Source organism: Haliotis asinina, chromosome 9, assembly GCF_037392515.1.
Source record: "Haliotis asinina isolate JCU_RB_2024 chromosome 9, JCU_Hal_asi_v2, whole genome shotgun sequence".
In the NCBI taxonomy this organism is placed as follows: domain Eukaryota; kingdom Metazoa; phylum Mollusca; class Gastropoda; order Lepetellida; family Haliotidae; genus Haliotis; species Haliotis asinina.
The window spans coordinates 11813955-11837999 of NC_090288.1; the positions used below are offsets into that span (position 1 = coordinate 11813955).

Consider the following 24045-nt stretch of genomic DNA (forward strand, 5'->3'; position numbering starts at 1 on the left):
AAGGATTCTTGACAAGCTGACGCGATGGTACTTGCGCAAAGTCTCCAATAAACATCTGCGGTAGAGATCAAATTTAGTGATCCTTTACCTGAAACAAGATCACAGGATTGGGTTTTTTAATCAAAGAAATCATCAGCCACACTGAGAGATTACATACAGCGCTTGTAGAATTTAAGGTAAGAATATAATATCTGAATCTCCGTATCTTGTAGAATGTGAATCTGCTGTTTCATGTGACACGTGGGTAGTGGGGTAGAATTAGTATTCAACGCTTTCGCCCGGTACGCCGAAGTGACACACTCACTCACTCACTCACTCACTCACTCACTCACTCACTCACTCACTCACTCACTCACTCACTCACTCACTCACTCACTCACTCACTCGTACCCGCCGTAGACCCGGTTTTTTTGTTTTTTTGTTTTTTTTCATAGGCTCTCATAACCCGATATGGGTGGCTCGGTATACATTTTATTGAACTTGTATATGTTTATTTCAGTCTCACCTCGTATAATATATATATATATATATGTATGTATGTATGTATGTATGTATGTATGTATGTATGTATGTATGTATGTATGTATGTATGTATGTATGTATGTATGTATGTATGTATATATATATATATATATATGTATATGTATATGTGTATATATATATATATATATATATATCAGTCTCACCTCGTATTTTATATATATATATATATATATTTTATACGAGGTGAGACTGAAATAAACAAAGATGATGATGATGGGTACAATGTGTGATGTTCATTTCTGGTGGTCCCCTCCGTGATATTGCTGGAATATTGCTAAAAGCGGACTAAAAGTATACTTATGAAGAATGTACACTGTCTGTCAAAATGTAGGTAGTTTTCAACTGCGTTTGACTGTGGCAAAATGAATGACAGAAAATATTTAATCGACGGTGGGTTGTGTTTTGAACTTGTACTTCGGCGGATAATGAAACCTGTATGGGTGCGTGCGTGCGTGCGTGCGTGTCTGTCTGTCTGTCTGTCTGTCTGTCTGTCTGTCTACAAATACTGCAGTCCATAGTGGCCTTCTTTGGTTATATTCACCTTCAACGATGAAAACCCCCCAAAACAACAGCAAATGAAAACAAAAACAAAACAAAAAACAAAAAAAAAACCCTAACATCCCCCCCCCCCCCCCCCCCACACACACACACACACCCAAATCCCCAAAAACACCAAACAAACAAAACCCCTCACGAACTAAAGGTATTAGTTCCGGTAGAGGCTTTACACATATACATGAAGGCTAAATATAGGTCGATATTCTCTAATCCTCACAATCCGTTTTCGTTGTGTTCCAGCAATAAATATCTTGGCTAAAGAGAATGTAGGGATTCGATCCCAGACCTTCCATGTGTTTGTGCTAATAGTCATCTCTACTGCACACTAAACAATTTTAGATTTCGAGAAAGTATTATACTAACCCTGAACTCTAAATTAAGAGCTATTGACATTTTAATCTTTATACTGAAAATAGTTTAGCTGCTTTGATGTAAGGCTTCGTGGCCAAGCTACGCTGCTGTTATGAGAGTGGCCTACTGCTTGATGTAAATATGTTTATGGGCTTTTGTGGTGGAGGTTGTGACGCTGTCAGTATTGTAAATACATCTGATTGTTCAATAAGTCTTCAGTTCTTGACCTGTCACAGAACAATAGGCCAAAGCCAACTGTCAGCACAATTCCTACAATTCTCATATTGATCAGGATTTAAATTCCAGCTCTGTCCATACAAGGCTTATAAACCTGCTGATCTGTTTATCGACAAAATGGACATTGCATTGTATAGATGGAACGTAATATTTTAACAATATTACAGGGGTCATCAGCAAAGCGGTTCTGAGAGAGAGAGAGAGAGAGAGAGAGAGAGAGAGAGAGAGAAAGAAAGAAAGAGAGAGTCATTGTGGGGAATCGAACTCGTGTCTTCTGCGTAACAAGCGTTCGTTTCAACCATTACGCCACCGCACAATCCATAGAGAGACGTCTACCACACACATTCTGCGGGCGGTTTACGTTGGTCTTTTGACAAAGAAAGAGAGAGAGAAGAGACGGAGAGAGAGAGGGGTGGAGAGAGTGAAAGAGAGAGAGAAGATGAGGAGGAAGAAGGGAGAGAGTGGGGGAGGGACAGAGCAAGTGATGGGAGAGAGAGTGGTGAAAAGATCAAGAGCGACAGAGAGGAGGGAGAGAGGGAGAGAACGACAAGAGAGAGGGTGTGTGTGTGTGAGATGGTGAGAATCAAGCACGGGGAGAAAAATGCCAACTTACTACTCTCTGCAAACATTCATGAATAAACCTCTGTACACAAAAAATAGAATGTTGCATCTCACCGTAAGTATATACGACCTTTCTGGGCAGCTTTAAATCTATATAAACTAGTTGACCGACAATATGTGATCCATACAATATACTTGCCGACAATATTTGCACACACCGCTGGCGGGCAAGGGCGTGTTACGACAACAGTGCACTGCCTCCCTGATAGGTTTGGGTAGGTTAGTAAGTGGCTGGATTGTAACACTGCGCTCAGATGCTGGTAGGATGTGACAGCGACTTATATCACAGGATTTTCGGTGACATTGCAAAAGATTGGAATGCTGGATACTTAGATCATATTCCATTACGCACAGCGAATTACAGAAGTGCGTTTAAAGGATGTGAAATTGGACTTTATATCAAGGTAAACTGATGGGATTTTGCATGACCGCATGCGTTTAAAAACATTTTCTTCTCTTAAAGGTATGAAGCATGTGGGATAGTGAAATCTTATAATGCATGTTTAAAAGAATGGTGTAATGAAAGAGCTCGTTATTAAATGAATTAGTGAATATGGATAAAGGCCATGATGATGTGGGATTAGCCAGTCCTGGCCAGTCACTTATATAGAAGATATTCTGGGGGCATTTCTGGAGAGCTATTATTCCTCGACATGAGGGTTTCAGTACCCCCCTCACTACCTCCTAGAATACCCGTGAAGATCCGGTTGAAATTGGTCAACCAATGCGGTCGGGTGGTCACTTGTATGCAGGATGGATGGATGGATGGATGGATGGATGAACGAATGCGCGACCGGATGGGTGAATGGACGGGCTGACGGATTGATGAAGGCGAATACAGCTAATAGAGTTTCAATGGTCATTTGATAAACTTACGGGACAAAAGGAGTTGGGGTGGGGTGGGGATCCTCCCCTTCACTCGCCGCTTGATCCCCCTGTATCCGACGTAGAAATGTAGAAGTATCTATCCTTGATCCTGTTTTATAGAAAAGTATTTAATTCACAGAATGGGAACTATATGCACTTGGTCCGGGTTACTTCCTCTGGTTGTGACGTTCGCGTTGATTGTGACAGTGGAGGGCGCCAGTGACTGGGGGGATCTGAGACTCCCACTGGAACACGTGCCCTATTTCTTCAGGAACAATCCTCACTTGGAGCAGCGTTGTAAAGATGATGATACCTGTCCATATAAGGTGAGGCACAAACAACTTGGAGATTATGAGTTTATGACGGGTTACCCTGGTGATGCAGGTCACCTAATCGCGAACCCCTCGTGTCATCAGGTTTTCAGTTCGAACCAGCTTCCCAAACAAATTACCGTATCATCAGAACTGATAATTTAAACTGTAAAATCAAATCACCTCTTTCAACTTGTACATGATAAAAATCAAATTACCTTTTCGACTTGTACATATTGTTCCCGGTAATATTCAGGTGGACAACTGACAAGTCTTTGCATGTATTTACAAAGAGTTCAACTGGTAATGCAGGATACGCTCATCTTCTCGCGGACACCCGGTATCATCAGTTCATAGAGTTTCACAAACACTTGATCATGACCATTTACTCCAAATTAATTGACTCTTCTTCAGGAGAGATTTCTTATGGATGCGAAAGGGGTCTTTTCTATATGTACAAGGTGTCGTATGAGCTAACGGTTAGCGTGTATAGTACTTCACAGGTATGACATAAACTGTAGCAGTATCAGAGATTTATCTCCCAAAACTTAGACACCCATATCTCAGAAACCCTTACCTTAGACACTAATGAGGGACATTACTTCAGTCAACTGCCCCGGCTGAAATGGAACATCCCTAATTAGTTATCCCTGCCGGATACAGTCGGCACCTATCGGGAACATTCGCATGTTCATGTCACGATAAAAGAAGACTCTGTTCAGCACCTTTTCTCATGTCGTAGTTATCAAAACTAAAGAACAAATATTATTTTCATAATCAAGGATACGATATTAAAACAGTATTTACAGTAATGACTCATTTAGTAAATCAATTAAGAGTATGATCCTAGTCAGTTGTGCCCTTAACCAGGAATGTCGTTCTTTAAGGTTTCTAAGATATTGGTGTCTATATTTTGGGAATTTACAAATCAGGAGGGGTAGGTGTGGTTTTAAACGTCTAATATTTGTTTTAATACCACGAACCAGCAGTCCGTGTGTATAAAGCCTGTTTTGCTGTGTTTTGACAGTCCTCCCTGGAAAAAAAGAGATGCTGGGGATACGAAGACAGGTGCCCAGCCGGTGAGAGGATGAGTACGCCCTTGTGCACTGACGATGAGAACTCAAGGTAAACTGAAAGTTATCCAAGTTTGGAAAATACGAAATCTTGTAAAAGATTAATAGGCTTTCTATCCCAAGTCAACCACACCTGTTATTTGCAAAACTGCTCAATGATATTCGCATTGTCAGTGCGAAAAAAAAATGTAGTTGTGATGCAGTGTTCTGTTGTGTAGTGGTGTTTTGGTTGCAGTGCGGCGCAACCCTGATGTTCATGATATGCCCATCAAAACTGCGATGGGTAAACACCCCGGTGTTTTGGAAACAAGTGCACAATGTTCGAGACATGTAAATCATAAACCAAACACTTTTCAAAGTATTTACGTTGTATTTTTGTTTCTAGAAATGATCGCCAAATTCCAATGCGCATATTTGTTTTATAAACGTCAGATTTCACACTAATATGTATGATACCTATGGAGCATGCATGTTTCCTCATTTGCGGGAGTTGTGATTATTCGATACGCTAAAAGGTCACACAGGACGCATGAAAGTAAAACGTCGAGAAGATTTTCGGGTATCGATTCTCATTTGACTCAGTCCTCCAGCCAATGGAATTGCAGCTGCGTACAAAATATGTATATTGGAATGTTTTTTGTCGACAGACGGGGTCAACCTTCAGTGGTGGAGAGGAATATAGACATGTTCTGGAAGCAAGCTGATTTTGGCTACGTTAAGGAGAGGAGAGACAACCTGAGGACCTATTGCAACCCACAATCTCAGGTTGTTCCCTAATGTCTTTCATAAAATATATTGATTGGTTGTATTTTACGCATTATACATGGGATTGACTACTGGGGCCTACGTGAAGAATTGAACCCGGGACCTCGCCGAGACGCTCGCACGCTTTAATCACCAGACCACTCCAGCGCCCTGGCTGAATACATTTGTTGATTATAGATATTCAATGTCATTTTCTGTCTTCTTCATTTAATATATAGTTAGGAGTCCTGCATTAATTACAGGGTGATGGGTAGGACATGTCGTTAAAGAGATCGGTCAGCACGCCAAATGCCCGGTTCGATTTTCCACTAGGGTACATTGCCTCATTTGCTAAAAACGGCTAAAAAATGTACTCTCGCAAGAGTAATTATTGCACTGATATTACAAAGCTGTAGCTCGTGGTTTCGAAGGCCATCTTTGTACAATTTAAACAATGACAAGACTACTTGTTTATGTATGTCTATCAAATAGTGTTGACACCAGAGTTTAAGTATTTATGATCAACCTGTATCACGTCACAAACACATGCAAAGGCAATTCAGATTCTCAGCTGAACAAATACGGCGCATCATGGCACACGTTAGAATAATGGATTTTAGGGCAGTGTCTGGCACTTCGTAGGGACTTTGGGGTAGCCAAGTGGGTAATGAATTTGTTCGTCACGCCGAAGACCCGGGTTCGATTCCAACATGGGTACAATGTGTGAGGCCCAGTTTCTAGTGTCCCCCGCTGGACTATTGCTAAAAGCGGCGTAAAACCAGACTCACTCACTCATGTCCATATAAACGTACCTGACGGTTTTCCCAGGCCTAAAGTTTGCAACCCTGATCAAACCCTGTTAGTGATCGATGTCCCATTATCTGATGCAGCCAAATCCCTGAACACCTGATACATCGCTTTCATGCGTAACATTTGTGATGGCGGTAACGTCATGTCGGACCAACCTGCAGGCCTTGAAACAGTTCATGGCTTACGGTAACATGACATGCATCTCGCAACAGGTGAATATAGGAAGCTGGCGTTCTCTGTACACGACAGATCGATATTAATCATTCTGTCAGTTCATAAATGACATCAAAGCCACGATATGTTATCTAACAGCAACAACGACGACAATAAAGGTGATAAAATTATGCATATTTGTAACGTCAGATCCACATCATCATTCATGCTGTGAACACTCGAGTTATCGAGTGAGTGCGTTAGTGAGTAATTTTTATTTTATTTTTATTTTATTTTTACATAAAAAACAGGGCATATGGACCACAGCGTGTGCCTACTGCGAGAATCTATGACAAAATTTCTGTTTGACATAAAACAGTTTGTGGACAGAGAGAAAACAGTTTATATTATTCTGGATCAGAAAGCTAAATAAGTGAGTCATGTTTTACGCCACTTCTAGCATTACTACGACGGGGGACACAAGAAATTAAGGGACATTAAACAGGAAAATAAAGTTATCCATATGATCATAAAATAATACCCCATTAATATACCTTTAAGTATTTCATCTTCCCTTTTGATAGATAGCTGGTGATGTCATGTAATTTAATTATGCAGGTATTAATATCCAGTTTAAACTGTCAATACGTAAATGACCCAGGTCTTCGTCTTGACGAGCGGACACTAAAAACCACTAGTCTACTTTCTACCTCACCGCCCCACTAGGTTACTGACACGATATATGGACCAGTGTGCAGTCGATTTTCATTCTCGACTCCCTTGGGGGAATACAGGCCTGTTATGCGCTAGGAATTAACGACACTGTTCAATCTTGTCCTACTGGGTACCCATACACTGCTGGGAGATATAATTTGAAGGCCACCTGCCCACGGCTACCACAGACAACATATGTTACCGAAGTCCAATTAACACAAGCTGTCGAACTTGGTCACCGCGACCATCATTGTTCAGCTTGTATTTAGCTGTGCACACAGTTTACGGGACAACATGCTACAGCAATAAGTCTCGTGCATGAGTTCGATTAATCCCAGTGTCACATGGACCGAAGCCGGTCATCAAGTCGGAGCATGCATGTTGACTTATACACCCAGATTGTCTGAATCCTTTAATACGAATGCCGTAAAGTGTGGCCCTTTTCTGGACTAAAAACCAGAAACGTGATCAAAACGTTAAAAAAAAGTATGCTGTCGTACCCTCCCCACAGAACCCAGTCCGAGCTCTAAATAAAGAAAAAACCAAAACAAAACAAACAAACCCCACAACACACACACACACACACACACTCTCTCTCTCACACACACACACACTCTCTCTCTCTCTCACACACACACACACACACACACACGCTCTCTCTCTCTCTCTCTCTCTCCCACACACACACACACACACACTCACACACACAATCACACACACAATCACATACGCACATACACACACACCTACCAAAAAGCACTCATGAAAATACGGTTCCGAAACTATGGTGTCCGTATAAAAAAAACCCATTACTATCGAAAAACCATTATCTTTACACAAAGATGAACAAAGGGACAGAATCACTTACAAAAACTTAATTTAATACTTACCATAGAATCGTCATAATTTGTTATTTTCCATATTGACACCATTTAAAACAACCACAAAAAACCAAAAAACCCAAACAAAACAACTACACCACACAAAAATTAAAAAAAACCCGAACCACCCTGAGTATATATAGAGACGCACACACTCGCACTCACATTTTAACGAATGTCTCTGAAAGCGACGTTAAATCCCAACAGGTACAGCCGATCCAGGTCTGTCTCACAGTCCCTGAACCACATTATTTCGCCCAGTGCCAAGCCCCCCCCTCTGTCTAGAGTTCCTCATGTTCAGGACCTCTGGTCTCCCTTGGGATCCTTTTCAATTTATATGAGTTAGTTTGTTACTATATATTATATTATATACTATATATTACTAGTATATTCAGAGACCAAGCATTAGTCTAAGACGAACTCAACTTCCGGCAATACAGGCGTTCACCTAAACCTGTACACCAACTCGCGAGGAAGCTGTCGCCGTGAACCGACAGGAATATATATTCTGGTAACGTTAACACTGTTCTATGTTTATGTGAAGAAATATCTAAAATACAAAATACCCTTTGAAACGAATAAGGGAACATATGAAAATACAAGTGTTGCAATATTCTTTTCCAGGCTTCTTAACAAGGTTTGAATTCTGGATTGTGCAAGGTTTGTACAATTGTACATTCATGTGTTCCAGTATTTGTTTCTATAAGTATAGACCCGTGAAGGTCCCGGGGTAGAATATGCCTTCAGCAACCCATGCTTGCCATAAAAGGCGACCATGTTTGTCGTAAGAGGAGACTAACGGGATCGGGTGGTCAGACTCGCTGACTTGGTAGACACATATCATCAGTTCCCAATTGCGCAGACTGATGCTCATGTTGTTGATCACTGGATTGTCTGGTCCAGATTCGATTATTTACAGGCTGGAATATAGCTGAGTGTCATATAGCTGGAATATTGCTGAGTGCGGCGTAAAACTAAACTCACTCACTCACTCACTCTATGAGTACATATCCTTGAGAGTAATAAGGTATTCTACACCTACAGGGTGACTCGTCACTGGAGTGCGTGGATGGCTTAAAGTACTGCCGCGCAACAAACATCTACATCGACCTCCGTACAGCCGGCGTGGCGGATCAGGGAAAGAGGTACAGTTGCATGTGGCAAAATTAACTATGGAATCCAAGTAGGGACATTGTCTTTGTGTTAATTTTGTCTCTTTTTGCTTGGTTTTTAGAATGACAGAACGTGACAATGTGCCCTCTAGGATTCCGTAAATGTTTAGTTAAACATGACGACAGACAGGTCATTGTTCAGCACGATGCCATTTTGGATTTCACTTTCTTAGTAAAGCACAAATTCTAGAACTTTTTCTAGAACGGGATTCGAACCCGCATCCTCAGAGTCAGGCACCTAATCGCCAGCCTGACTAAGGGTGCGGATGGGACTCAACCAAAAAATACTAGAATTTGTACTTTACTAAGAAAGTGAAATCCCAAATATGATATAGGCAGGTCATTTCACACAGGTAGACTCACAGGACTGACAGAAACATTCCCTAACTGAACAACCTTACAGGTATATTTGCTTACGTTTCAATACGCTATAGAAATTTCGAAAGTTCCCATACGTAATGTTGTCGTACTGGTCTGTTTCCATGTGCACATCTTTACAGCCTGCTGAATGGTTTGTGAAGTGGTCGTTATCCTCAGTTTTTTTTAAAGCATGTAAGCACCATCGTTACTGCTTAAGTAACGCTAAATATCAATACTGTTATGCGAGACAAATGTACGTGCCGCTGTATGTATATAAGCTGTGGAGTACGTTGACAAGTCCTGACTGCGATGTGTAGGAGGCAGGTATTTAACTTCAGACAGCCCGAAAAAAGCCGCCAAATAAACGTGGGAATAGGCGCATCGTGGGAATCAAGATTTATTGGTTTGGTTCCAAAGTGCCTATCGCCCAAGCCGTTCCTTTCTATTGTTTTTAATATTTTCTGATGCCTACACTCCACGATTTCTGTTTATCCCGATGACTAAACACCCCAGAACCCAAACCATTCAGTGTGGCCTTAATTCATTTTTTAAAAAAAGGTAGAACCCCCCTGAACATGCACACACACACACACACACACACACACACACACACACACACACACACACACACACAGAGTCACACACACACAGTCACACACACACACACACACACACACACACACACACCACACCACACCACACCACACACCACACACACGCACGCACATGCACGCAGAGACACACACAGATACACACACAGTCACACACAGACACAGACACACAGAGACACAGACACACACACAAAAACACAGAAGCACAGACAGACACAGACAGACACAGACACACACAGACACACACATACACACACACACACACACACACACACACACACACACACACACACACACACACACACACCTGGACCCACCATGTACATTATGTCAAATACACTTGTGAAACTTCTCCAGCTACCGCCAGGACGTCCTAACGAGTGGTCAGCTTGGCGGTCATTGCCGGCTGAACAAGGCTGGCCTCCTCGCCCAGAAGGACAATACTGGATTCCTGTCGTCTTGGTCAGTATGTCAGCTATTTTTCATTAACGATTGCATACCACTGGTCAGATTTCTACGAGTACTAACAGGCAGTCGACTAACGAGCATTGTGATCTTAGCTACAGCTGTCCGCACACTGACCGCATCTTCTCTGCGCAAGTGAATGGATCAACTATAAAGTTTGCACCCATGTCGAAATAGGCTGAAATTTTTAACTGTTCTGGCTGGCGAAAAGTCTGTGGTAGTCCAATCACAGCCGAGACACGAAATCGACATCCGGTTAGTCATCTGTTTCCAGATCTATTAGTTTCTAAATCAACTGGTAAACTGTAGCCCTGCATTTCGTGATATGTCTAAAGCAAATACAAGTGACATGAGAGGATCAGTTTCATTGGTTAACAAAAGGGACATATAAGGGACAAAACTGTTACAGTTGCGAACTTAAGATAGAGCCACGAAATTTCAGCCGACTTTGTCAAGTGAGTGAGTGAAAATCTATATAGTCGTAACTGAAACAGGTAATACATACTGTCATTTTTCTATATTTTCATTATATATATATATGTGTGTGCGTGCGTGCGTGCGTGCGTGCGTGCGTGCGTGCGTGTATCGACACAGGACAGGAATGAATGGATGAATATTGCTTTACACTGAGACAGCAATTCTCCAGCTGTTCTCGGTCACAGGAAAGGAGAGGAAGGAGTATCACAAAGAGGAAATGTATGTAATCACTAAAATATACTTGTCAAAACGATGCGATATGTAAATGAGCTATAGATCACCAGCACCCATGGTTATGTACGCTACTGCATAGTACTCCGGGTGGATTTGCTTTGTTGGCTGTTGTTTTACACTACACCCAGCAATATTCCAGTTATATGGCTGCGGTCTGTAAATAATCGAATCTGGACCAGACAATCCAGTGATCAACAACATGAACATCAATTACTCCAGGTGCATTTACGTCATCGATCTGTGAACTGTATCAGGTGATTATTCTAGTTAAAACTCACATGAATAGTACGAGGAAAATAAGGCCGAAGAAAAATGTTGAAACGGAACTTCGTCGAAGGCGGAAACTGGTCTCTGTTATGGTATTTTGGCCTTCTCTCGCGGCCGCAACTGAAAGCGAGAGAGCGATGACCCCTCGAGGCCTCCATGCCAAAGCGGCCTTACATCAAACATTACTAGATCCATACAAGTTGATTGTTTTCTCAACACAGGTATCATGAAATTGAGCACTTCACCTCACTTACTTCTCGCCCATTAAAATCCGGCAAGTGTGACGTCATTATCGACAAACCAACGTTCATTATAAAACTTGACGCAGGTGAGTGAACGGTTGTTGGTCATACACCCTTAAAAAATGTAGGGGAACTGTCCTTTCAATGTACGATTGCCGATATTGGGAGATATGTGAGCTTGAATCAGTGTTGATGCAATAATATTAATGGATGTTTAGAGACTGCATCACCATATGGATTTCATTCAAAGCAAAGCTGTTCGTTCAGTTATCCCCCTTGTTAGGTGACTGGATTATAAGATGAAAATTTCAGGTTTACAATTTTCAGTCAGTAGTGTGTGATTTGACCCTGAAAACCCTGACCATGCACAGATGCAAGAAAAATACCGGAAAAATGATCTATAGTGATTTATCGACCTGTCTGAAAAACGTCAAGATTCACAATGACACCCCATACATTCCATCCTAACGTTCCTCAATGGGTTTTCTTTCTGCCAGACTTCAAAGTTCAGGTTCCGTTACTTTTTTTCAAGGGTATATGTGCTGCTTCTGTCATGGATTAGAAAATAGCATGAGCAAATTCGAAGAATTTCTGCATAGTAAACTAAGGTTAAAACTAATTTAAAGGGATCATAAATTTTTGTTCGTGATAACGGATCATTTTTCTCACTTTGAATCATACCGTTAGCAGCTGCGTTGAATGAAACCCCAAACAACCAATTCGTTACATTCGTCAGTTCGACATGAGCGAGTTCGATATACGCGTATTCCATTGTACTCTGTTCGACTGTCATAATGTAGGACTTCATTTTGGTTGTTTGTGCCTGGTCTACTGGCTGGTCTAGTGTGAAGAAAGTGAGTGAGTGAGTGAGTGAGTGAGTGAGCGAGCCTGATCCCCGATCCCGTTAGTCGCCACTAACGACACGCATAGATTACTGAAGACAAATTGTAACCCGGATCTTCATGGATCATTGAGTGAGTAAGATTCAGCAAGAACAGTGGACTCACAACTGTTTAACAGAACTACTGTTATACCGAACTAAAATCACTGGTCCCTTTGAGTTCGTAATAACCGGAGTATATTGTACGTGCGAAACAAACCAACCCGTGAACTCCACGAGACTCATTGGGATTCTCGATGATAAGCGTCCGAGTGTGTAGTGTTGGTTCAACGACAGGAACATCAATATTGCATTTCAGGTGGGAACATGTTCCACCACTTCTGCGACTTCGTCAACCTCTATATCAGTCAGCATCTCAACAACTCCTTCTCCACTGACGTCAACATATTTGTGTGGGACACGGTAAGTATGTCTTTGTTTGTTTAACGTCGGAGTTGTGGGGGTAGTCCACTGGTTAAAGCGTTCGCTCGTCACGCTGAAGATCCGGGTTCGATTCCCCTCATGGGTACAATGTGTGAATCCCATTTCTGGTGTCTCCTGCCGTGATATTGCCGGAATGTGTCTAAAAGTGGCGGAAATCCCAACTCACTCACTCATTCACTCACTCGCTCACTCCAACTCTCAGCTAATCCTCATGTTCATAATTGTCGCCCCTTAGATCTTGCTAGGGATTACAATAACTATAGCATGGGTATATAATAAACCCATTTGTTTTATTTTAAAATCGATTTTATTTCAATTAATATTTTATGACATCTTGAAATCTTATTTCTGCTGAGAAATTTGTGATGCAGCTGCATTCAAACCTGGACCGCTGTACGGTCTTCACTAGACTTATGGCACCCTATCGCCTTTCATGGCCTCTTCTCAGCACTGGCCACTCACGTGACTCGGTTTGAACGTCGCAGGTTTAATGGAGATAACCATCCGGTTAGTTATGAGAAACGTAGCTTGCTTACGACCGCTTCTAACTCAGCTCTTCAAATATGCCATATTTAATGGCTTATCTAACGGCTCATCTAACGACATAGCTAATGGTCATCTAACGACATATCTAATGGTCATCTAACGACATATCTAATGGTCATCTAACGACATATCTGATGCCACATCGAATGGCTTATCTAATGCCACATCTATCGACATATCTAATGGTCATCTAACGACATGTCTAATGGTCATCTAACGACATATCTGATGCCACATCTAATGGCTTATCTAACGCCACATCTAATGACATATCTAATATCACATCTAATGGCTTATCTAATAGCTCATCTAACGACATATCTAATATCACATCTAATGGCTTATCTATCTTCGAATCCAGGCTCACTTCGATCATGTTTCAAGATTTGTCACGACCACACCTGAACTCGCAGGTTTCACTAGAGTGAAAATCCTCTGAGACCTGCGTCACTTCTGACCTTCCCACCTTTTCAATTGGGTAGATCGATGCTGATGCTGTTGATCGCTAGGTTGCCTAGACCAGACTCGATTATTTACGACATATAGCTTGAATAGTGCTGAGTGCGACGTAAAACTAAACTCACTAACTCTACCCACGTCCGCAGAAACACAGCTAAAAGGCAGTATTGCATCCAACTTACTCAGTCAGTCAGCTTGGCCAAAACATACTCTTGATAATTCATAGCTGAACTTCTTGAAAGCATGTAACCTGTCTTCTCGTTGTAGTCTCGTAAGTACATGGAACTCTTCCAGGAAACATGGCACGCGTTTACTGACCATCCACGCCTTATGCTGGTGGACCTGGAAGGGAAAAGAGTGAGTGCCCTTATGTACGATGAGAAATGGTTTTCATATACATCTATTGAGAATATCACATTTCTACGAAACATCACATTTCATTTGACAATTACATCACGTGATTGACAGTGATCACGTTTTTTTAACTCGTCACGTGATCAATATTGATTTGTCACTTGATTAATATATACTATCGTGTGTTGGAAAACCTGATAGCGTCCGGTCGTAAAATTTCTCTGTTTTCAGCTTACTGAAACGAAAGAGGTTTCGCTTTAAAACGCTTTGTTTTTCTTGAATGAATTTTATACACAAAACGAATAAATACCGTTGACGAGTTGGCGTAGAACAACCGGAGGTCCAGATCGAGGCTCGACAAAAGTGTGAGAAACTGTCCTCTACCTCCAATATAACGTGTTACGTTTGACCACTGTCTAAATGGCATTGTGTGTTCATAGTTTTCGATCGTGAGAGTCGTGCCAATTTACACTTCTCAGAGGGGTACACAAAAACATTTGTCTAGAATACCCAGCTACCAGTTGTCTGACTTTCATCGTCTTGGAAGCCGCGGTGGCCAAGTGGGCTAGACGGCTGACTTTGTGTGCTGGCTTGAAGTGCCTGATTCTGAGGATGTGGGTTCGAATCATGATGGAACTCAACACAACAAAAGAATTGGAATCTCAATTTCACTGATGAAGTGGAATCCCAAATATAACATGCATCTCTGCAGTTTCTATGTGGCGATATATGTTCGTCGCCATTTTTATTATTAGAACTTTTCTTTTTCGTCACAACGAACATGGATGTAAATACCTTTCTTATTCATTCAATGCAGTTCATAAGTTATTCTTCATCACCCCGGGTTTGATTCTTCGTATGAATGCAGTTTCTGCAGCTAGTTGTTTTATTCAATCCTTTCATCATCATGTCATTTATCCGTTAACATTATTGGGTGATGGGATTTTCAAGAGAAACCTGATTAGATGTAACTGATGAAATGACATATTCATGTTTCCTGTTGTAATTCCTATCGAAAAAAATTGTTTGGGGTTTGCCTGTTAATTTGGGTTGGAGGGAACAATGCTACATACATATGACGCCATACCGACCTTGGCTCGATTCCCTACATAGTGACAATATGTGAAAGCCTATTACTAGCGTCCCCAGATATTGCTGGTATAAGACAGAAGACATTGTAAAACAATACTCACTCAGCTTCCACATTAAACATGGCAGTCACCTCTTAAATGTAATATTTCAGGTTTGTTTCAAGGACGCGATCTTTTCTTTCCTGGCCCGGATGACACAGGGACTTTTCTACGCCCTTCGACCCGTGAGTACATACTGCATCTTTGTAGAACACTTGCTGAGGATTACTGAAATCGCGGATTCACAGTGCTAAGACGATCTATAATCATTTTAGCTCCTGTTTTTCCCTAAAATTAGACATGGCGGTTGGATAGCGTCGCTCGCCAGCACTTAAAGTGTTTGTTTGTCACGCCAAAGACCCAGGTTCTATTCCCCACATGGGTAAAATGTGTGAAGTCCATATCTGATGTCCCTTGCCGTGATATTGCTGGAATATTGCTAAAAGCGGCGTAAAACCATACTCACTCACGCTTAAAGCCTATGTTTGCTTGGCAGATGTCCAACTCCAACTTAGATCATTTCGTCACAGCATGTCTCTCAATGTTTGAACACTGTTATGTTGGAAGTAACAGAAAATGTATGTTTAATTCTATAGCCCATTCAATTTTTTTATTTCTGGGAGTACCCGTGGTCGCGGTCCAATGCCCTGCATGGCCCGGAGGGTGTAGTTCTGTAAAGACGGCAGCGTCCCTGCTTTTAACCTGTGACTAACGCTTTGATATGTGTGACCCCATATAACATATATGTGACCTCGTTGAGATGCAAAGCCCACAACAACCTCCGCTTTGTCGTAGGAGGCAACAATTAGCGCAATGTTGCGAGTTCTTGGTGACCTGGTTCGTTCTATGTGCGGCGGGGGTGTAACCAAGTTGTTAAAGCATTCGCTCATCATACAGAAGACCCGAATTCGATTTCCCACATGGGTACAATATGTGAAGCCCTTTTCAGATGTCCCGTGATATTCATTGAATATAGCTAAAAGCGGCTTAAAACCAAGCTTCCTCACTCACTGTAGAGGCGGTTAGGGTAATCTAGTGCTTAAAGGGTTCGCTCGTCACGCATAAGACCCAGGTTCGTTTTCCACCTTGATATAGTGTGTGAAGAAAATGTGACAGACTGCAGGGACAAGCAGATGAATGAATGAATGATGGATGGATGAAGTAGTAGTACTTTCAAGTCAAAATAAATGCTTATTAAAATAACTGCGTTTAAAACCAAAGATGGATTATCCACAATAATTTGATAATGAATAATGTTAGGGATTTGTTTTTATCGGAATTTGAACTTTAAATCCACGGAATGTTTCTATATTAGGAAAGAATTGTTATTGTCAACCGCTCCACCATCGCGGACTTTAAGAGGGAATATTACACTCAGTAACTATAAACAAGCAATTTATCACATCAAATATTCAAATGTATGTATACTTTTGCTTACAGTTTGCTGTTGTCAAGACATATATACTTCTAATTATGTATGTATTTGAAACAAGGTTTATGCTTCTTTTAGCAAGATTTCTTCAATATCGCGGTGAAGGGACACCGTAAATGGGCTTCACACATGTTATGTGTTTGGAATCGAACCTGGATCTTCGGCGTGACGAGCGAACGCTTTAACCACTAGGCTACCCCACCGCGTCTTGTATCTGTAGAATAGTCCTTTAATTTTCCCACTGTTTTCCAGGTAAATAACTGCTACAATAGCGGATTAATGAGGGCGTTCTCCCAACATATCCTCCACAGACTGGGGATACGTCAACACGGACCTCTGGTACGTCAAACAGTCTCACAGACACACACGCACACGCACACGCACACGCACACGCGCACGTACACATTCTCCTCTATACAGGTGTACGCACAAAACAATCTATACAAAACCATACGCCAGTTTGAATTGTCTGCGCCGGAGACACCGACTGAAATGGGTTAATAGGGTGATTCGTTCTGGGTTCGCTGGACCACACACCTACCTCAAGAATGATTCAGATTGTGTGCTCCAGTGTGGAAACGTGCTCACATTGCCAACCGCTAGTTTGTCTGATACTAGTCACTAGTCAGCATGATCTCAGTCCCTATATATTTGAGTGAGTGGATGTTGATTTACGCCTCATCAGCAGCTCTACGTTAGCGTAGCTGCTTGTGATTATCCGAACTAATATTGTTTTGAGTACTAGCCCACTGGTATATATACTGTGGCAAATTAACCCAGATATCCCACTCAGGCACAGGACACTGACTCCGAACAGAGCTTTGTCTTATGTCCTTTATCCCAAACACCAGGCAGGGTAGCAACCCGTACCATATCACAGCTATGTGGCAGCAGCCTCTAAATGATCGACAAACATGGATTGCTAAAGACTAGGGCCCACTTGCACAAAGCGATCTTAGCGCTACGACTGTCTTAAGCCTATGTTGAAGAATGGGAGTTACAATCACTGTAGCGCTAAGATCGCTTCGTGCAAGTGGGCCAAGTTTTAATCTGGATCTTCAAGGGGCTGTGGTTGACGAACACACTAATATATAGTGCAAGAGTAAACATGTAACACGTCCCATTTCGTACCCTGGTTACGGAAAGGGACGAGTAGTTACGAATGACGAGGCGACACCACAACGAGCTGACTCGGCAGTTGAGCACATCACCTCATGCAACAGCAGACTCACAACGTGATCAACATCAGGTGTGTTCCATAATAACTGAGTGCACGTGGGCAGTGCTCGTTATTACACCGATACAAGCATGCGACAGTTGTGAAAGTATACGACGCGAAGAACATGCCCAAGATCCCCGGCCTTAAGGGATAGAGGCTATTGCGCCGAAACGTAATAGATTCCGGATTCTGTTTGTAATTGCTCTGTGTACATCTAAAACATGTATTCTTGCGTAAGTTAAAGTGTTTGATGTCAATACATTTGCTCCAACTTCAGATCCACCAATGCTAAAACCGCTATTTCACACCACACTTCTCTAAATACAAATACTGCGTTTCTCTCAATAATACAATCAGCCGTCCATATATTTATTCCAAAATTACGTACTTAGATTACAAAATTAGGTATTTAGATCACTAAATCAAATTCAAGAGTTCGAATTAATGCAACGACTCTCGAGGCCGCTTCCGCTTTCAAGCGAACCACATAGAGTTATGTCCCTTGGAGCTCTATTTACAAATAACATATAACTTCTTAGTAGACAGGTGTAAGCCCCAGACACAGTGATGCTAATGTTTGGTGTCAAAACATATGCGCAAATTGTGATTGAAACCAGTTCCACAAAGGTTCGACAACACCGCGAACGCCAGTTTTCGATGTACGGAGCAATTATTAACATTCCATTTTGTCAGGTGGTCTGTTTGGAAGGTGTTCGCCTCGACGTTTCAGTTATCGATAACAGGTATAGGAAGTCTCTTATTTCATCAAAGTGAATTCATATGCTCCAATATATATAATGTTGGCCAAACTATTGTCGAAAATGTGTGACACTGTGCGTTTTAAATACAGACATTTAATTGCCAATAACTTAGAATCCACCATTACAAGTGTAGCGTGTGACACGTAAGTGCACAGTTGCACCGCACCTTGTGAAGTATGATAGAAACAATCACGCGTCTTAAAATACCTAAATGCATGTATTATAACTTAGGTGTGCACGGCATCGACTTGTAGTTCTACCCAAAGCGTACCCGATAATCCCTTCTTCGTTAACAGGTGAGGAAAGTACGTGTGACTTTCATGTCACGAAACACCAGGTACAGGAAGATACGGAACATAGACAAGGTAGGTCGTTCTTGTTGTTGATGATAATGATGACGTGATGGTGATAATATGATGATAATCATGATTATGGTAATGTTACTGCTACTATAAACATGTCTCTACACTAATTATAGTAAGGTTCCCCTAGGGAACAAAATTGACAGAGGGAACTGCAGGTCACTGTGACCAAGTGGTTTCCGTGGTCTGATAGAATTATGTATAGGTCGCTGTGATCTATAGCTGGACTAGGGTTGACTATGGCGCATTCAGTAATGAGGAATGGATAATCAGTAATACCTCCTAGCCTCAACAGGGTGATGAGTCTATGCTGCGTTATAGTAAGGTAACTATTTAAGTTATATTTTAATTCGTTCAAGTTGGAATCCGCCCTGAACAGTCACCCCGACCTTGACGTGAAGGTAGTTGACTACAACAGGTGAGATTTTACTTTTACAACAGAATATGATTTCAAAACAGGTGACAAGACATTCCACAAAACAGTTTCTTGACGTATCCCACCAGGTCGGTATTAGAAAAGGTCTTCAGCAACCCATGCTTGCTCGCTGACCTAGGTGACACGTCGTAGTATCCAAATTTGGTAAATCGATGTTCCTGCTGTTAATCACTGGATTGTCAAGTTCAGACTCGACCCTGCTATATAGCTGGGACATCGTTAAACAACACGCAAACACCCATACATCATGCAAGACTCTTTATATTTGCCACATATCTTTCTTTTTTTTCAGACATATACCGTTCCCGAAGCAATTAGAGGTAATGACACTTCCAGTTATATGAAAATGGTTTCATGAAAATGCTTTACTCCTGTCCTTGAGTTTCAAACAAACTAATATCCCTTTTTGACAAGCCAAACTGTACATTACGCAATGTTCACAGCCGTGATCTTGCACACATATTGCTATAAAAGCGGCGTAAAACCATCGCATTTCATGACGAATAGCGCAATTCAGATTATAATTGATTGTTCGTGATAATAAGAACGCTGAAACGACTGGACATTAGCGAGTGAGTTTAGTTTTAAGTCGCTTTTAGCGATATTCCAGCAATATTATGTGGGGGCCACCGTAAATGGACCTCACATATTGATCCAATATGAGGAATCGAACCCGTGTCTTCAGCATGACGGACGAACGCATTAACCGCGAGGTACCCCACCGCCCGAGTGGATATTAGATTTGTAACATAGCCTTTATCTTTAATTTACCAGATGTAGCAGAAAGTGTAACTGACATGCCGCACCATTGTACTACAAATGTAGTTCATTAGTAAAACCGAACCAGCCCACCAAAGAAAAATCTTCAGCAAATACATGTACACACTTTTAACTTCATGTCATGAAGTTCGAAGATCAATATTGTTATATTACTATCCACCCTGAAGAGATGGTTATATCAGCTCAATATAAAATTGACTGAAACGTTTTGCAAATCTAATTTTCATTTCTTTTTCAGATCTCCCACAACACTGACATCCTCATCGGTATCCACGGCGCTGGTTTGACGCACATGCTGTTTCTACCCGACTGGGCGGTGGTGTTTGAAATGTAAGTCACTCAGATTTACAGAATGATAAAACAGATTTAGTAAGTAGTCACAACTCGCTTCTTCACGTGACCCGTGAACATCCGATCCCAGCTGGTCTTAAGCAACCCATGCTTGTCGTAAGAAGCAGGATCGGATGGTCAGGCTCGCCTGTTTGGTTGACGCATGTCATCGTATCTCAGCTGCGCAGATGGCTGCGCAGATGGCTGCTACTGCTCTTGATCACTCGGCTGTCAAATAGATTACAACAGCCACATGGCTATGGGCATATAAACTTTGCAGAAAATGTTGCGTGTAAATAAAGGATGTATATTCACACCACTCCAGAGATGGAGCGGGGCGGTTGGGTAGCCTGGTGGATGGAGCGTTCACTCGTCACGCCGAAGACATGAGTTCGATTCCCCACATGGGTGCAATGTGTTAATCTCATTTCTGGTGTTCCCTTGTCGTGATATTGCTGAACTATTTCTAAATACTAAACTCACTCACTCGATGGTGGAGCGTTCTCACGGAGAGGAACCAGTTCAGATGAAAGGTGGACCCAACCAAATCACTGCATTGATCGATGGCTCTTTTTAACATATTCTCATACGGATTTCCTCATTTTCAGTTACAATTGCGAGGACGCACCTTGCTATCTCAATCTTGCCCGCTTACGAGGGATTAAATACATGACATGGGAAAACATGGACAAGCTAAAGACAATCAAAGTGGTGAGTTGATTCCGGTTAGCTCCGATATGGTCTTTAGACCCTAAGACCTTAAACAGGGAAGAACATGGTTGAAATATGTTTCGTCTGTGCATGATGATGACATGCCATTATTTGATCCCGCTGTTATTGGTTCCGGGCACGCCAACAAGAGGCGTGTCATCCAGTGGCGAATTGCGGTCCCTTTAACGTCAGACGGGGTATCTGCTGTCTTCAGACATTCATGCATTAATTCATACAGAGGCAAGTGTTCGCTGGTCACGTCGAAGATCCGAGTTCGATTCCCCACATGGGTACAGCATGTGAAGCCCGTTTTCAGTGTCCCATGCTGTGATATTACTGGCGTAAAACCATACTCACCCACTATCACAGCAGCATATTCTATTCTAAAAACACAAGAAAGAAAAACGATTCGTGCAAAACACCTCGAAAAACAGCATTATTGCCAAAGTATGTAGTTTTGTTTGGAAAGTGGTACTTTTCAGGTTCCCGTTTTATCGTTCGGCTTTCAGTTATAGCGATGGGCAAAGAAATAAATGTTGAAGGCGGCTTTTCATTGTCGTGAAGCATACCTATTCAATGCATAAGAAACATTATCCTGCAATACTGCTACTTTTCATTAACAGTATATCTCACCGATGTATCTTTTTTCTAACAGGACGATGCCTACAAAGGAGGTGCCATGGCAAAGTTTGTCGACTATGAGTTTGACCCACATGAAACGCTTCGACTTGTTCGCAGGGCAGCAGATCACGTGACGTCCCATCATGCATTCGTTTCAGCAGGGGAAGAGAACTCTAAACATATTCATAAAGAGGAATTATGATTGTTGACACACTGTTATAATAGTAGAATATATTTGCTTTTGTGAAATAGTATTCAACGAATGGTGATCGTGTTTGAATGCAAACGTAATGGGACACTGTTCTTGGAGCGATTTTCAATGGCGCATTGGGTCAGGAATCCGTGCTCGAAGTATTTCCATTCATGTGACTATAAAATGGCACAACACCACCTTCGACCTTCAGTCAAACACAACCGCCCAAAATAATTCTGTGCGACTTACTCTGGGCGGTGAGTTAGCCTAGCCGTTAATGCGTTTGTTCTTTATGCTGAAGATCCAGGTTCGATTCCCCACATGCAATGTACAGCATGTGAGACCCATTTTTGGTGTCCCCCGCTATGAGATTGATGTGACTGCTAAAAGCGGCGTAAACTCACCCCCGAGGCCTAATCACATAAATCACACCAATATATGTCATTAAATATGATTGGTATGCTATGTTACATGATCATATGCGGTGCATCTGGCGTTGCACAGTTTGGAATCAGTTCATAGCAGCCGAAATGGATCTCGCACCCATCGGAATCGTGTTATAACTTCGAGATATCTGGACATTCGAGACAAGACGAGGCATGGACATCCAGAGAGCTCCAGTGACTGATCAACTGCAATACAAATTGCATGATCAGTAACAACACATGCACATACCATGTGCATGCGATGACAAACTGATATGTATTTCCCCATTAACAGATCAATAACAATCAAACTATGCTAAATGTGCATGTATTACATGGATGAATTTCCAAGTGAAAACAGTTGAGTGCGTGGCACGTGGTCTTGGTATTTTTTATTAAAAGAAGAACAAACTCCTATGCAATTAATAATATTTTCAAAAATATTTTTTACGAAACATAAACACAATTTTTTACAAGGTATATGAGGTTTTAAACTAAACCATGCACTGTCAGCGTGATACTGCAAGACATTATATTTGAATAACGAAATATTTGGTTGGTTCCCCAGTTGGGATATTAATCCCGTTTCTTGTGTCCCCCAACCTCGACATCTCCAGGGTATACGTTCCGATACCTCTCCACTATACCCTGAATGCATCTACGACTCGTTAAGATTTAATACCTCCCTTGGCTGGCTCCGCATTCTCACAGTAGCCAGTCAGCTTAGCTGTCGTTACAACCGAGCTTGCCAGTGTCCACAAAGATAGCAGTTGCAACTGCGAAGGTTTGTTCGCAGTGCGACTCACATTTTGGGGAAATCATGCAGATAAATTGACAGGTTTTAAACTTACGAAACTTTCGAAACGTAAAAATACATGCACAAACTCTTTCTACCTCTTTCCGAGTACCCAGCACCACTTGTACTGCCAAGTTTAATCAGATAATTTAAAAAGCGAAAGTGAGTTGTGATTGGTTCGCCGAACTTCCCAGCGTAGACACCTGATTGGGTAAAAAAACAGCCAAGGGAGGCAATAAATTCACCTGGCAGGACCGTAGAGGTATCCAGGGTATAGTGGAGACTTATCGGAACGTGTACCATGGACATATCGAGGATGTGAGTCCCCTTGACTTAGACTCAAGTGCGGCAGTGTTGTGCGCAGTGAAGCGGCCATAAAATCAGACGATTATATTTTTAATCGAAATTGATTGCATCTAATTTTATTGATTGCCCAATCAAATTTGTGTTAATGCCTCAACCAAACCAGCTGATC

At 41.8% G+C, this 24045-nt stretch overlaps 1 protein-coding gene across 4 annotated transcripts; it reads left to right on the forward strand.

Moving 5' to 3' along the window:
- Window positions 1-22410, forward strand: LOC137296954 (EGF domain-specific O-linked N-acetylglucosamine transferase-like). Of its 4 annotated transcripts, none has more exons than XM_067828876.1 (17): window positions 1-176; window positions 3317-3503; window positions 4516-4613; window positions 5209-5326; window positions 8908-9008; window positions 10364-10468; window positions 11671-11777; window positions 12891-12994; window positions 14288-14377; window positions 15618-15689; window positions 17189-17275; window positions 19213-19281; window positions 19638-19696; window positions 20007-20034; window positions 20733-20824; window positions 21433-21535; window positions 22191-22410. In XM_067828876.1, exons 2-17 carry the CDS (start codon window positions 3318-3320, stop codon window positions 22356-22358), a joined length of 1587 nt encoding a protein of 528 aa, XP_067684977.1. In that variant the 5' UTR covers window positions 1-176; window position 3317; the 3' UTR covers window positions 22359-22410. The 4 variants fall into 4 exon arrangements, with proteins under 4 accessions (XP_067684977.1, XP_067684976.1, XP_067684978.1 ...); XM_067828875.1 differs by lacking the exon at window positions 1-176 and adding an exon at window positions 2431-2714; XM_067828877.1 differs by lacking the exon at window positions 1-176 and adding an exon at window positions 2442-2714 and having other exon boundaries at window positions 14315-14377.
- Window positions 22411-24045: the final 1635 nt, after the last annotated feature.

Coding starts and splice junctions, on each gene's coding strand:
- LOC137296954 (XM_067828876.1), top strand. CDS start 3,318: ATGGGAACTATATGCACTTGGTCCGGGTTACTTCCTCTGGTTGTGACG. Junction 3,504..4,515: donor ATGATACCTGTCCATATAAG/GTGAGGCACAAA, acceptor GTGTTTTGACAG/TCCTCCCTGGAAAAAAAGAG. Junction 17,276..19,212: donor TACGTCAACACGGACCTCTG/GTACGTCAAACA, acceptor CTTCGTTAACAG/GTGAGGAAAGTACGTGTGAC.